Source organism: Oncorhynchus masou, chromosome 1 (assembly GCF_036934945.1).
Source record: "Oncorhynchus masou masou isolate Uvic2021 chromosome 1, UVic_Omas_1.1, whole genome shotgun sequence".
In the NCBI taxonomy this organism is placed as follows: Eukaryota; Metazoa; Chordata; class Actinopteri; order Salmoniformes; family Salmonidae; genus Oncorhynchus; species Oncorhynchus masou.
In genome coordinates, this window is record NC_088212.1 from 57,952,274 (window position 1) to 57,966,655 (window position 14,382).

Below are 14,382 nucleotides of genomic sequence, written 5' to 3' on the forward strand. Positions count from 1 at the left end.
AGGCTATGACTAGGACAAATGTAAAGAAAGTGACTCATCCATGTCATTCATCTAGTAACTCTTATGTTCTAACACACAGACAAATTCAAGTTGATAGGTGAATACCAGAGAGGTCATGGTGAAGCCGATAACTTCAATGCAGCCGTCGTCGTGCCGTTGTGGCTCAAAGTCATGGTGCTCGCTTGGGTTTCCCCATGGCATGGTACCAGCACAGTATCTAGTACACACACACACACACGTATGGTTATGTGCCTAACTTAGCCTGCAGCCTACTTTACAACAGTGTCATATATAACCCGTTTCCCCATTGAGGCTGCTAACCTGGGAATGTTGAGGAACACCAAACACTGCAGCTTCAGATCCTGAACTTTTGAGGTGAGGTCGGTGCCATCGCACTAATGAGAGGAGACAGACAGATAAACAGACAGGCGTATCCATTACTGTACACAAACACACTCAGATCATTCCAGGAAGAGGTCTCACATGGCCAATAAAATGTACCCTTTGAAAGTGCCACATTCTGACTGACTGACAGTGAAGAAGAACACATTTGTCAGTCTAATAAGATGTACAGGGTCGGTTGTAAGGATCACAAAGCTCAGAATGGAGCCCAGGCTCTGAAACTAGGGTCAATTTCTATTTCGGACAAACTATTTTTTACTATGAAGTGGGGAAATTCATTCTGAAGGCGAGGGGGCACTATTTTCACGTCCGGATGAAAAGTGTACCCAAAGTAAACTGCCTGCTACTCAGGCCCAGAAGCTAGGATATGCATATAATTGGTAGATTTGGATCGAAAACACTCTAAAGTTTCTAAAACTGTTAAATTATGTCTGTGAGTACAACAAAACGTATTTGGCAGGCGAAATCCCGAGGACAAACCATCCAGGATTTTTTCTTTTGAGGTGACAGTGTTTTCAATGGGTTTTCTATGTGGATCTAGATTTCTAAGGCACTTGCTTGCAGTTCCTATCGCTTCCACTGGATGTCAACAGTCTTTAGAAATTGGTTGGTTTTCCTTTGAAAAATGAAGAAGTAGCCATTTCCTTCCTGGGAGTCGAGTCAAGTGTACTGTTGTGTTTGGGGCACGCGACCTGAAAGCTCGCTCAACTTTGTTTATGTCCGGTATTGAACACAGTTTATTCCGTCTTAAATGTTATCGATTATTTACGTTTAAAAATACCTAAAGTTGTATTAGGAAAGTTTTTTGAAATGTTTGGATCAAGTTTCCCGGGAACTTATTAGATACTTTGTAGTCATGTTGCGCTTGTTGGAACCGGTGTATTTTCTGAATCAAACCCGCCAAATAAATGGACATTTTGGGGATATAACGACAGAATTTATCGAACAAAAGGACCATTTGTGATGTTTAATGGACATATTAGAGTGCCAACAGAGGAAGATCTTCAAAGGTAAGGCATGAATTATATTTCTTACTTTTGTGTCGCGCCTGGCGGGTTTGAAATGTGATTTTCATGTGTTGGTATGCTGGGCGCTGTCCTCAGATAATCGCATGGTTTGATTTCGCGGTAAAGCCTTTTTGAAATCTGACACTGCGGCTGGATTAACAATAAGTTCATCTTTAAACCGATGCATAACACTTGTATGATTTATGAATTATTATTGTGAGTATTTCTGTTTTTGAATTTGGCTTGCTGCTATTTCACTGGGTGTTGTCAAATCGTTAACGGGATTGACGCGTGAAGGGATCACTAAGAAGTTAACAGGAATTTCCCCACTTCATAGTAAAAAATAGTTAGTCCGAAATATTTAGATTTTTAACTTGAACCCTTTGTGGAATGACGTCACACAATCTGAGCTGCAGCCAAGGTCCACGTAAAAGTCAGTTGAACTCACCACGACCTTGATGTGTTTGGCTAGGTCTTTGGAGCTGCCCATGAGGAAGTCTGAGAAGGCCGTCTGGTTAGAAGGAACACCAGAGAATCAAACTTGTAGATTATCAACAGAAAATATTGACACAACTAAAGCTATGGCCACAAATACAAACAATTACTATCACTACTAATGATAAAAGTTATGATAAATGGTGAGAAAATATGAATGTATTAGTTATTTTCTCTTGTTTAGAAAACACAACTATACCCACCCCTGCATAGAACATCTTGTTCCGAAAGCGGCTGTTGAATTTCTCCGGGTTGGCCTCTGAGGAGCGTTGGTTATAGAAAGCATGATGAAGTGTGAGTAATGTGACACAATGACTTGGCATAAAGTAGATACACACAGCATCATTTGTTACTATCGACGTGAGACGTCTATGGATAGCACAGATGTATCCCCAACAATGACATTACATGGGTGGTCAACGTTAAGAGATCCGTCAGAAATACAACCTCGAGACTCGTGGAATTCTAGTGTCACGTGTGCGTCGAAGCCGAGGCTGAAGTAGTTGTTGAAGACGTCGAGGGGGAGCTGTGGAAAAGAAAACCCGTACAAAAAAAAGTGTTAATCCCAGATGAAATATCACCAAAACATCAGAAATCACAAGGTAAAATTTCAACACTAAACCGGAGTGTGCCGCTGAGCCCAACTCCATCCTCAGTCCTACGGTCTTTAGTGTCCCGGACTACCCTCACCGCCATAAAAAAAACAAAAAAACAAAACAATAATGCATGATGTTTGAGGTCGCAGAGCAACATTGTGCTTCTAATTGATAATAGATCTCAACTTTTAGAAGTAACTAACCCTCAAATAATGTAAAGGTCACTGAGGTATTTTGGTGTGTGACCAGCCATGACCCTGTTTACAAAAAACTAATTATATTGTGACTTTGTAGAGAGGTTAATTCTCTGGGGCTCAATGAAAGCTCATCACAGTCAAGACCTGATTTACGATGCTATTACAAACACACCATCTGATAGGTAAAGTGCTGGCACTAAGTTAAAATTGGATCAATCCTCATTCCCTGCATCACCCATCAGCACACACACACACACCACACCATCATTTGTTGACAGTCCATGACTATAGTGCAGGATCTGGGACGAGAGGTGAGAGGGGGTTTGTTCACCTTATCGGTCTGCTGCTCATCCCTCTCCTCTGCACCAGCATCCTGGTTGGGCTCCACTACTAGATTCCACCGGTCGAGCTGGACGATGTTTCCATCCTCTACATGAGACAGGATCTTAGACACCGGCTCATCTGTGTAACCCTGGAGAGGGGAGGAATAGAGAAGAAAAAACACCAAGAGCATTAAACACAGTTCATTGTAGAAAGTATCTAGTTCCTCCTGAGATATATAAATTCTTTAAGACATTTTTTCAAGCAATAATAAGTGGTTATTGCCATGATTCTGGTGTCCTCTAGAGAGTTAACTGTGCATCTGCATTGCCCAACGACTATGGAAAAACCTGTCTTTGAGGGTGTACACCGTCTACAAAACATTAGGAACACCGGCTCTTTCCATGACATAGACTGACCAGGTGAAAGCTATGATCCCTTATTGATGTCACTTCAATCAGTGTAGATGAAGTTTAGGAGACAGGTTAAAGAAGGAATTTTAAGCCTCGAGACAATTGAGGCATGGATTGTGAGTGTGTGCCATTCAGAGTGCACACGTAGACCGCTTTGAGTCAAGAACTGCTTCTTTTACACTCAACAGTTTCCTGTGTGTATCAAGAATGGTCCACCACCCAAAGGACATCCAGCCAACTTGACACAACTGTGGGAAGCATTGGAGTCAACATGGGCCAGCATCCCTGTGGAACGCTTTCGACACCTTGTAGAGTCCACGCCCAGGCGAATTGAGGCTGTTCCGAGGGCAAAACGGCAGGTGCAACTCAAGATTAAAGAAAGTGATCCTAACGTTTTGTAAACTCCATGTGTATGTTGTCCAGATATGATTGAGATACTCACACCACCCCAGTTGAGGGTCCTGGCCAGGTCGTTGCCTGTCCCCAGAGGCAGGATGGCTACTGCAGGCTGGGGGTTCAACTGGAGCTGGTCCAGAGCAGACAGGATCCAGCCCACCTACACACATAGTTCAGGGCTTAAATCACTAAGATGGGGTCAAATGCCTTTAAGGGAAAACACCAGACACTGTCCGCTGTTATTTTAATGGTCACAACAGTCAAGTTTGCTGCTAAAGGAGTTCAGGAACTTCTGTATATTGCTTAAAAAAAGACCTTGGGCATTGCTGTTGTACAACAAGCCTGTTCCTACTCACCGTGCCATCACCTCCGCATGCCAGTATCCTCAGGTTATGCACCTTACGGTACATTTCTAACCTTGAAGAGACAGAGCAAGAGACAAAATCAACTTCTAGTTTTCTGGCCCAGTCAGTCCACAGTATCAAGCCTGTTAACGAAGGTCGGAATAATAGCTCAGATACATTCGATGTAATGAGAAGAAGCTCTGCGTCAGGGAACACAGAGTAACAGAAGAGCTCCAAGACTTACACGTATGATTACGATATTGATGTTTAAAAGTCCAGAGTCAGAAAAAAAGAAGAAGACAAAGTTCGGGAAACGTACCCATCCTTGGGTCCTCCCAGACTCAGGTCGAATACTTGGCGGGGGTTCAGGTACCACATGAACGACTGGATAATCTTGGCTCCCTGAAAAATGAGCAGGAGCACAATTACTACCAAGTCCGCACTGTCGTCACAGTAAACAAGCATTTGATGAACTGACTAGTAATATGATTGAGTGAGGTGTGAGTTGCCCTGAGTGGACTGCTGGAAGACTCTTTAAGATGCAGACAGGGTTTCATCTCACAGACGGCTTATAGACCAGTCAGGATTATACCTGTGACTGGTGTTGGCCTCGGTCCACTGGGCCTGCACTGACAGCTCCAGCACAGACAGCACGGCTCTCACCTGATTTCCCCCACTCTTCGGGTTGACAAACACCAACAGCGGCTTCATGAGCTGAGAGGGAATGGGTCTAATTATGAAGGGCTTCCAGCGCGCCTCCTGCACAAAGGAAATAAAGGGATGCATTTAGACAGGTGAAAGATGAGAGACCGATGTACAGTGTTGGTTTCCTAAGGGAAGAACACTAAGCTCTTACTGCTTGTACTGGTGTTTTGCTGGAAACTATCGTGTCAGACTCGTATAACATTATGCCAAATTAACTCACTAAAATGAAAATGGCATAGAGCTGATGTGGCGTGGATACTTCCTACTCTCTATGAGACACAGTAAGCCAAAGAGTATGTAGTTGTCTAACAGTTGAATTGATCAATACGGCCTCAAGAACTGCGGCTTTGGGGTGATCTGGGGAGTTGGGGTGGGATGGTACCTGGGACTGGCTCCGCCTGAGGCGCTTTAGAGCGCCTTGTCTTTGGAGGGCTGGCTAACCAACGCAAGGCCAGACAAGAGAGAGAATTATTTCTGTACATGCACTTGTCATGTAAATGCAGTAAAGCCAAGGTATTGGACACTGGATGTTGCCTGGAAGTACGTATTGACCAACACATCGTGTGTCCCTGGCTGGGTTGTGTCAGCAGTGATTTGATAAAGGCCAAGACTGTCTACATCGATAATACCTTGTCATCAGCTTGACATTGTCCTTTCAGTTACCATTTCATAAGTATGCGTTTCATTTTATTTCAATGTAAAAACCAATTCAACAGTTCACAACAGTTGCAGTATAAGAGGAACGAAGCCCCTCAGGCTAATCAACAAAGGATGTTTTAGTTATGTACGTCTCCTCACAATACAAACGGTAGGAAAGGCCCTTTGCGACGGATGAGGTAACAATTCAAACTCACCTCTACTCCCTTTTTGCTGGACTTGCGCTTAAACGAGGTCCGTTTTTTCTTTTTACTCGACTTTAGTGAGGTCTGAAAGAATAACACAGGAGGATTAAATGTCACATCGGTATTCCATTTATATAAGGAACAGCAATTAATCAACTATAAATAATACCATGTAATGTATCATAACTGTTGAATAAGTTAGCCATAAATATTTCTAAAACTAAAAGCATTATATATGGGACAAATCATTCACTAAACCCTTAAACCTCAACTAAATCGTGTAATAAATCATGTGGAAATTGAGCAAATTGAGATGACTAAACTGCTTGGAGGAAACCCTGGATTGTAAACTGTCATGGTCAAAACATATTGATACAACAGTAACTAAGATGGGGAGAAGTCTGTCCATAATAAAGCGCTGCTCTACCTTCTTAACAACACCATCAACAAGGCAGATCCTACAGGCCCTAGTTTGGTCGCACCTGGACTACTTTTCAGTCAGGTGTGTCAGGTGCCACAAAAAAGGACTTAAATTGCAATTGATTCAAAACAGGGCAGCACGGATGGGCCTTGGATGTACACAGAGAGCTAATATTAATAATATTCATGTATTAGTCTCTCCTGGCCCAAAGTTGAGGAGAGATTGACTACTTGTATTTATTGATTCATCACTACTTGTATTTATGACAGGTATTGACATGTGTAATGCAACGAGCTGGCTGTTTGAACTACTGGCACACAGCTCGGACACCCATGCATACCCCACAAGACATGCCACAAGAGGTCTCTTCACAGTCCCCAAGTCCAGAACAGACTATGGGAGGCGCACAGTACTACATAGAGCCATGACTACATGGAACTCTATTCCACATCAAGTAACTGATGCAAGCAGTAAAATTAGATTTTAAAAAACAAATTAAATACACCTTATGGAACAGCGGGGACTGTGAAGCAACACAATCATAGGCACAGACACACACACACAATAACATACGCACTATACACACATGTACACATGGATTTAGTACTGTAGATATATGGTAACGGTGGAGTAGTGGCCTGAGGGCACACAGTGTGTTGTGAAATCTGTTAATATATTGTAATGTTTAAAAAAATTGTATAAACTGACTTAATTTTGCTGGACCCCAGGAAGAGTAGCTGCTGCCTTGGCAGTAGGTAATTGGGATCCATAAAAAATAAAAAAATACAAACGCATGGCTTACAGCTCCAACTAACGGATGACTGCTACCCTCTGTTGGCTTCTCAGTGCAATGGCACCACAAAGTATTTGGGGAAAGCATGCCAGTGCACATTGTAAACTCACATGGCGGCAGTGAATATTTGAATTCTTGGAAGTGTATATGTGACTGTGTATTATGTGACTGTGGGGTCTGCAGGTAGCGTAGCGGTTAGAGCGTTGGGCCAGTAACCAAAAGGTTGCTGTTTCAAATACCCGAGCAGACAAGGCCGGAAAATCTCTGTGCCTTCAAGCAAAGGCACGTAACCTTAATTTGCTCAGGGGGCACCACCGTACTACCATGGCTGACCTTGTTTCACCGCACCTATCTGGTATATGTGACAATATACATCTGTTTTTTTTATTTTAATAAAAACATTTCTACCTGAGGTCTGCGGACCCGGAGGATCCAGGTAGAGGGTACGATCACAGAGGCATGGGCACCCAGGGAGCAGGGCTCCTCGATCTGCTGCAGCATGAAGCAGGACACCTTGTTGTGATACTACAGTCGGGAGGGGGACGGAGGAAAGGACGGCAGCGGTGTGAGCGCAATACACACCGACAACACATCACACACCGACATTCACTTAAAACCACTCAACACAGGCCCTCACCCGACTGTCTCCCGTAAACACAGAACATACGTACACCATTACAGAGGGTGAAGCCAGCTACTGTACACACTCACACAACACATCAGTGATCACGTGCATCCACATCCACTGGAAGTGTCTTCATTCTCACACAAGCATATGTACACACACACCATTATCATCAATAGTTTATGAGGCACAGCAGCACTCTAAGACCATACAGAGGCAGGCATCAGACTCTCTCTGAGAACATAATTGTATCACTCTTTTGTTGCTGAGTAATTCCAAATGCAGATGAAGTTCATGATTTACATAAATTCCCTGAAAACAGGAAATAGCACACAACTGTATTAACAGTATTGCACTTTTCATGCAGCCTAATTTTGACTAGCTAATATTAGTAATAGTAGTAGATTTGATTGGTTTCTCAGTCATAGGCTGAATTTACAATAAACCAATTTCCAATCATATAAAATCGATCATATATAATTATCAAATAGAGCAGTGGAGATGTCATAATAGGCATAAATCCTAGCGGTCAAACAGGGAAATGGTCCCAATCGTTTTTCCACCATTCATTTGTTCCCCATATTGGATTTTAGAAACACTTAATATAAGACTGTGTTTCGTGTAGGCTTATCCTGGTGTGAAGTTTGGATAAACATGCAAATCTCTCTCAGACAAGGTGACGCTGCTGCAGGATTAAGTTGCTGCGACAATGCTGCGACAATGCCCTACATCTGTACAGTACAACCAACCTTCCAACTTACTGCCTGTTTACACCACGAACAGCTGATGGCCACAATCTCTTTGCTATGAAAGGCAAACTTCTGCTGGAAACCCTGTAGAGAAATTAAATCAGATCTAAGATGTAATGTACCCTCAAGAAGAACATGTTTCATCAGATCATTCATCCTGAAATATAGGGCAATATGGGGAGGAAATGAAAGAATTAATATTATAACCATGCTCACCTTCCCGCACTGCCGACACTTCCCATCCTGGCGCCTCCGGTGCACCCAATGGTGCCGCACTACGGTGGGCTGGAAAACCGAAGTTCATAAACACATGAATCAACTCACTCACAATTGCCCGATTTTAAAATAGTGTGGTTTCCCTATTTTTTGTTCATCTAGACAATGGTGAGTGAGATTAAGGAAAGTTTGTGTTGAGTTTATTGGTTTATAATTTGGACAGACACAGTGAACATTATTGTGTATAAGACCCCATAATAAACCCAGTTCTGTGGTAATAATTACTAAGTGTAGTATGCTAACAGAACAGGGCTTCGGGCAGCTGAGTGGAAATGTAAGAAAACTAAACTTCTGGAGGACCCATCATCCTTCCACTCCCTCCTCTCTATCTTTTCTTCCTTTGTATCCACTGATAAAACCGCTTTCTATAACTCTAAATTTCAAGCTTCCACCTCCATCCCTGGGAAACTCTTCTCCACTTTCTCTTCCTTCCTTAATCCTCCACCCCCCTCCTCTCTCTCTCTCTGCGGATGACTTTGCCAACCACTTTGAAAAAAGAAGGTTGACAACATCTGTTCCCCTTTCACTCAGGCTACTGAGTCCACTGGTCCCACACACAGAACTACCATATGCCTTGATCTCTTTCTCCCCGTTCTATACAGATGAAATCCTGCGACAAGTGAAGTCCGGACGCCTGACAACATCCCCTTCCTCCAGACCATTTTTGGAGACATTCTCTCATTTCTCACTTTCCTCATTAACTCATCCCTGACCACTGGCTGAGTCCCCTCTGACTTCAAGATGGCCAGAGTCGCTCCCCTCCTCAAGAAACCAACATTCGACCCCTGATGTCAGAAACTACAGACCGGTATCGAATCTTTTTTTTCTTTCCAAAACACCTGAGCGTGCTGTCTCTGACCAACTCTCTTGGTATCTCTCTCAGAACGATTTTCTTGACCCTAAGCAGTCAGGCTTCAAGGCGGCTCACTCAACTGAGACTGCTTTCCTCTGTGTCACAGACGCTCTCCGCTCTGCCAAAGCTGACTCTCTCTCCTCTGTTCTCATCCTCCTAGATCTAACCATTGCTTTCAACACTGTGAACCATCAGATCCTCATCTCCATCCTCTCAGGGTTGGGCGTCTCAGGCGCTGCATACTCCTGGATTGCATACTACCTGGCAGGTCACTGCTACCAAGTGGCGTGAAGAGGATCAGTGTTTGCACCACGTGATCTCACTACTGGTGTCCCCCAGGGCTCCGTTCTAGGCCCACTCTTCTTTTCTCTTCACACAAAGTCACTCGGCTCCATCATATCCTCACATGGTCTCTCCTATCATTGCTATGTGGATGACACTCAACTTCTCTTCTCCTTCCTACATGCTGACACCAAGGTGGTGAGAAGTATCTCTGCGTGCCTGTCAGACATCTCAGCTTGGATGTCAGCCCACCACCTCAAGCTCAACCTCGACAAAAACGTCTCTTCTTCCCGGGGAAGGCCTGTCCATTTCAAGACCTCTCCATCACGGTTGAGAACTCCATGGTGTCCCCTTCCCAGAGTGCAGAGAACCTTAGCGTGACCCTGGACAACACCTTGTTGTTCTCTGCAAACATCAAAGCAGTGACTCGCTCCTGCAGGTTTATGCTCTACAACATCTGTAACGGCCCTAATCGAGGCACTTGTCATCTCCCGTCTAGACTACTGCAACTCTCCCCGCTTTGCCATCCAACCCCTGCAAATTATCCAGAATGCTGCAGCCCGCTTGGTGTCCAACCTTTCTAAGTCCTCACGTCATCCTGCTCCTCCTCACACTCTAATGGCTTCCAGTCGAAGCTCGCAACTTTAAGACCCTGGTGCCTGCCTACGGAGCAGCAAGGGGAACTGCACCTCTTTATCTTCAGACTATGTTTAAAGCCGACATCCCAACCCGAGCACTCTGTTCTGCCACCTATGGTCTCTTGGCCCTCCCACCACTATGGGAGGGCAGCTTAGGCCAGTCAAAGCTCTTCTGTCTTGGCATTCCAATGGTGGAACAAACTTCCCCCTAAAGTCAGAACAGCGTAGTCCCTGCCCATCTTTAGAAAATGTCTGAAACCATACCCCTTTGAAGAGTATCTTAAATAACTCTCACGGCGCCTCTGGCACCCCCTCCTCCCCCCAAAAAACACACACACAAAAAAAAAACGTATTGTCCCACCAGCACTGACGGCAGATAAATACTTTGTTGAGGGAAAATGTACTTGATACGATTGTGATATGTCATTGTCTCTTACTTCGCTACTATGGCCTATTTATTGCCTTGCCTCCTTACTCCATTTGCACACACTGTATATAGATTTTTCTATTGGCTCTGCTTTGCTTTATCTTGGCCAGGTCGCAGTTGTAAATGAGAACTTGTTCTCAACTGGCCTACCCGGTTAAATAAAGATGGGAAAAAATATAGCTATCTTAAGGTGAATGCACGAATTGTAAGTCGCTCTGGATAAGAGCATCTGCTAAAATGACAAAAATGTCTAAAAGCAAATGTTTGATGAGGGGATTTTAACCAGGACACCCAAAGATAGCTCTGGAGGACCATAGGCCTTAGGGGTTACCCAGTCTTTATACTCATTAAACTAGTCAGGCATTACTCTCCTACTGCCCCCATAACTGTGGCTTTGGATTGGGGTGATCTGGGGAGTTAGAGTGGGATGGTACCTGGGACTGGCTCAGGAAAGGGGTGGCCATGCAGTTAGCCATCCGCCTGTGGCACTTTAGAGCACCTTGTCTTTGGAGGACTGGCTAAGGTCAAAGGTCAAGAGAGAAGGTCAAAGGGAAGCAGGGGCAGGAGGAGAGGGAGGGGTTACAGAGATAGACAGACACAGAATGACAAGACAAAGGAGGATGAAAAAGTTGTGAAAATAAAGTATGAGTATCATGATCATGCTGATCAGATGAAAATGACAGTTTTTTGGCACTTACCTCTCGTATATTCCTAGACCCCGATTCCCTGAATGACGGTTTACACCTAAAGTTGATCTATGGCGTGGAGAAAACAAATGGTTTTAAACATTGATTTGTTTTGTTTGTCGTCGTTTCAAAATGTTAGAAAACCCCCTGCACCAAAATAAAATGCTGAGTCAGTAATCCAAAACGGCCAACAGGAGAGGTTTCAGGTTAAACTGAACATGCTGAAGTTCTTGTTCACCTAGAAGTACAGTACTTACTGAAAAGGGAAACCTGTGATGCAATATGTGTTACTATGTCAGTGACACAATCAGCTCTTCACCTTCACCTCCACCGTAACAGCATCAGATAAAGTATAAACGATAGATATAAACAAACTCTCAGATTAGAAGAGTTGTGGGAACAAGTTAAAGACATTTTGGAAAACGGAGATTGAAATCAACTCGGCAACTAAACATTTCTAGGAAAGAGTGACCCAATCTATTCGACTACCAATCAAAGTAGCCCAATTTTGGAAAGAAACTTTGATTATCCAGAGAATGGCCCAATCAGAGTGCAGCATTGGAGGGTTAGGTCAATGGGTCAGGTAGCATAGTGAGATAGGGTCAGAGAAGGAGTATGATCTAGCACTAGTTATATCCCATAGCAGTCTGAGAGAAGTCAGAGTGTCTCACTCTAAAGTTGGGGTCTTCGATAAGCAGGCTGGCTTCATTTGGAATAGCCTTGGTGTCGAATAACTGGAGAGGAGCAGGATGGGTTAGGTTGGCAGGCTACCATTTCAATCTCATCTTGTCTGATGTGATGGAAACATTTTGTCTCCTTGACAGACAACATCTGAAAATGCTGATATTACGGTATTTCCGAGATTCAACATTTGCAACTCATTTGGTCTTGGTATTCATGCTGTTAACTAATTTCCACAACTTTGGTGATACATCATGTATTAACCATCTATCTGCTACCAGGTGAAAGCACAGTTCGCTGGAAGACAAGTTTGTGAAGCATTTGTTGGGAAAATGGCTTGAAACGTACCTTTTCTAGCTGCTCTATGCAGATTGTGTGAACCACTATCTTGCAGGCTGCACACTTTTTCCGGGCTACAGATTTTTGCTGTGGTGACAAGAGATGAGAGTGAGAGAGTATTATTTAATGACCCTTCTCGTAATGAAATGACTTTATTTAACTCGATAATTCAGGGCACAACCATAAACGTAGATAGACCGCTCTAATGCCTCAAAGCCTGTTTTAGCATAGGCAGTGCCATCAAAGACTTTCCCCATTTTAAAGTAATCAACTTGGTGGAACTTCCTATGGGTTATGGAAGAATCCCATAATTCCATCAAAGTCCTCAGGAGGGATCAGCCAAATGCATTATACACCTGAGCAAACATTCCTTAACTGCAGGTGGCAGTAAATTGCAAATATTGGTTTTATACCTGTTCAGACAACACCACGTGGCAGTATCCACCTTTGACTACTTTAAAATGAAGAAAGCTTTCAATGGAGCGGCCGATGTTGTCACAGAAGACATATGGCACAGATGCAAAGAAGGGCACTCTGTCTACCTCTATGGGTGCAACACCCTCAAGATGGCAGCACCACTTCTTCGGTGAAGTGTGTTAGGGTTATGTGGACACCAGAGGGAGCCTCTACACAAGGGGTGTCAAACTCATTCCACAGAGGGCCGAGAGTCTACGGTCGAGTGTCTAACCAAAAACCAGCAGACACCTTTGTCATGAGTTTGACACCCCTGGTATACAGCATTGCATAACATTCATTTTGGGTGTCACACACTGTGGCTATCAGAACTAAATATCATACAAATAATGCAATCAAAACATACTTGTGCATCATCTGGAAGGCAACCAAAAGGATTGGGCTCGTTTTACAGGTTCTCTTCCTAGTTGGCCACTTTTTATAATCCCATCAGTTTTCCAAAACAAGGAAGAGACCGTGTTTATGTTCATAACATGGCACCATCTCACGCTGTAATGTTTACAGTTGCAGAGAGCTATTGAGCTATACAATCGGCATTCTCTGGAAGTGTACATACAGTATGTTACCGGGTGGAATAAATCTGGACAGTATCATCCACTGACGGACGAAAAACAGTGTGACAAGGAGTTTTAGGGTTTCACTACAAATACTTCTCCTCTAATGAGTTCATTCCTCCCTTCCCCTCTTCCTGTCACAGCATCTGTGGCTTTGCAATGTCAGGCTGGGCCAGGGGTAGCTGCACACAAACCCACTCACCAGTGTCTTGGCGAAGCAGTGCTGCTCTCCGACGTAACAGAAGTCCCCAGAGACATTGGTCTCGAACCAGATGTGCTCCCCATACAGGGCGTTCTCCTGGAGGAAAAGGCAGAGTCTATTAAATACACCCTTTTTTTTACCCTGACAAATAGGAATCTCAGCTCATAGAATCCACTACCAAACAGTATCTCTGGATAAATAAATGATGAGGTAACAAAAAAAGATCTAGAAGCTGGGCCAGAGGCTGCACTTACGGTCCAGTCACAGCTGCTCCGGATCTCCCTGTCTGGGTCAAACTTGGCCAGGGCTGAGGCACTGGGCTGGGCAGACAGGTGCTGTAGACCCGATTTAGCGATGGCCTTCCTGAAAAGACACAGACACAACACCTTTGAATGATTGCCATAACATCATTGAGATGACACTCGCAGTGTGATAAGGCATCACAGCACCAGTAAACTCAAGTGCCTAATGGTAAACCCACTCTTCACTGATGAAGAAAAGGTAGGCCCTGATCAAAGAGAGAGGTTTAGCACACATGATGAATAATGAAATGGTACATCTGACGTCATGCAATATACAGCTTTTGAAGTGGTTGCTGATGTGCAGTCAGGTACAGATGAGGTCTAGGTGGGTATTTGACAGGTTTGTGTGACTGAGACCCTGC

At 43.9% G+C, this 14,382-nt stretch overlaps 1 protein-coding gene across 10 annotated transcripts in view; it reads right to left on the minus strand.

Moving 5' to 3' along the window:
* LOC135546911 (diacylglycerol kinase zeta-like) overlaps nt 1-14,382 on the minus strand; it is a 117,954-nt gene that overhangs the window by 36,902 nt on the left and 66,670 nt on the right. For 5 of the 10 annotated variants that reach the window (XM_064975494.1, XM_064975500.1, XM_064975527.1 and 2 more), the window contains 20 exons: nt 13,973-14,081; nt 13,719-13,814; nt 12,498-12,575; nt 12,140-12,202; nt 11,481-11,537; nt 11,217-11,300; nt 8,523-8,591; nt 8,319-8,390; nt 7,341-7,457; nt 5,731-5,802; nt 4,835-4,930; nt 4,491-4,573; nt 4,184-4,244; nt 3,874-3,987; nt 3,029-3,169; nt 2,352-2,430; nt 2,108-2,163; nt 1,858-1,920; nt 322-395; nt 106-217 (listed from right to left, as the gene is read on the minus strand). In XM_064975494.1, coding sequence (XP_064831566.1) covers nt 106-217; nt 322-395; nt 1,858-1,920; nt 2,108-2,163; nt 2,352-2,430; nt 3,029-3,169; nt 3,874-3,987; nt 4,184-4,244; nt 4,491-4,573; nt 4,835-4,930; nt 5,731-5,802; nt 7,341-7,457; nt 8,319-8,390; nt 8,523-8,591; nt 11,217-11,300; nt 11,481-11,537; nt 12,140-12,202; nt 12,498-12,575; nt 13,719-13,814; nt 13,973-14,081 — 1,696 coding nt within the window. The remainder of the gene's footprint in view (nt 1-105; nt 218-321; nt 396-1,857; nt 1,921-2,107; nt 2,164-2,351; nt 2,431-3,028; nt 3,170-3,873; nt 3,988-4,183; nt 4,245-4,490; nt 4,574-4,834; nt 4,931-5,730; nt 5,803-7,340; nt 7,458-8,318; nt 8,391-8,522; nt 8,592-11,216; nt 11,301-11,480; nt 11,538-12,139; nt 12,203-12,497; nt 12,576-13,718; nt 13,815-13,972; nt 14,082-14,382) is intronic. The other 5 variants (XM_064975512.1, XM_064975520.1, XM_064975488.1 and 2 more) reach the window with 3 other exon arrangements.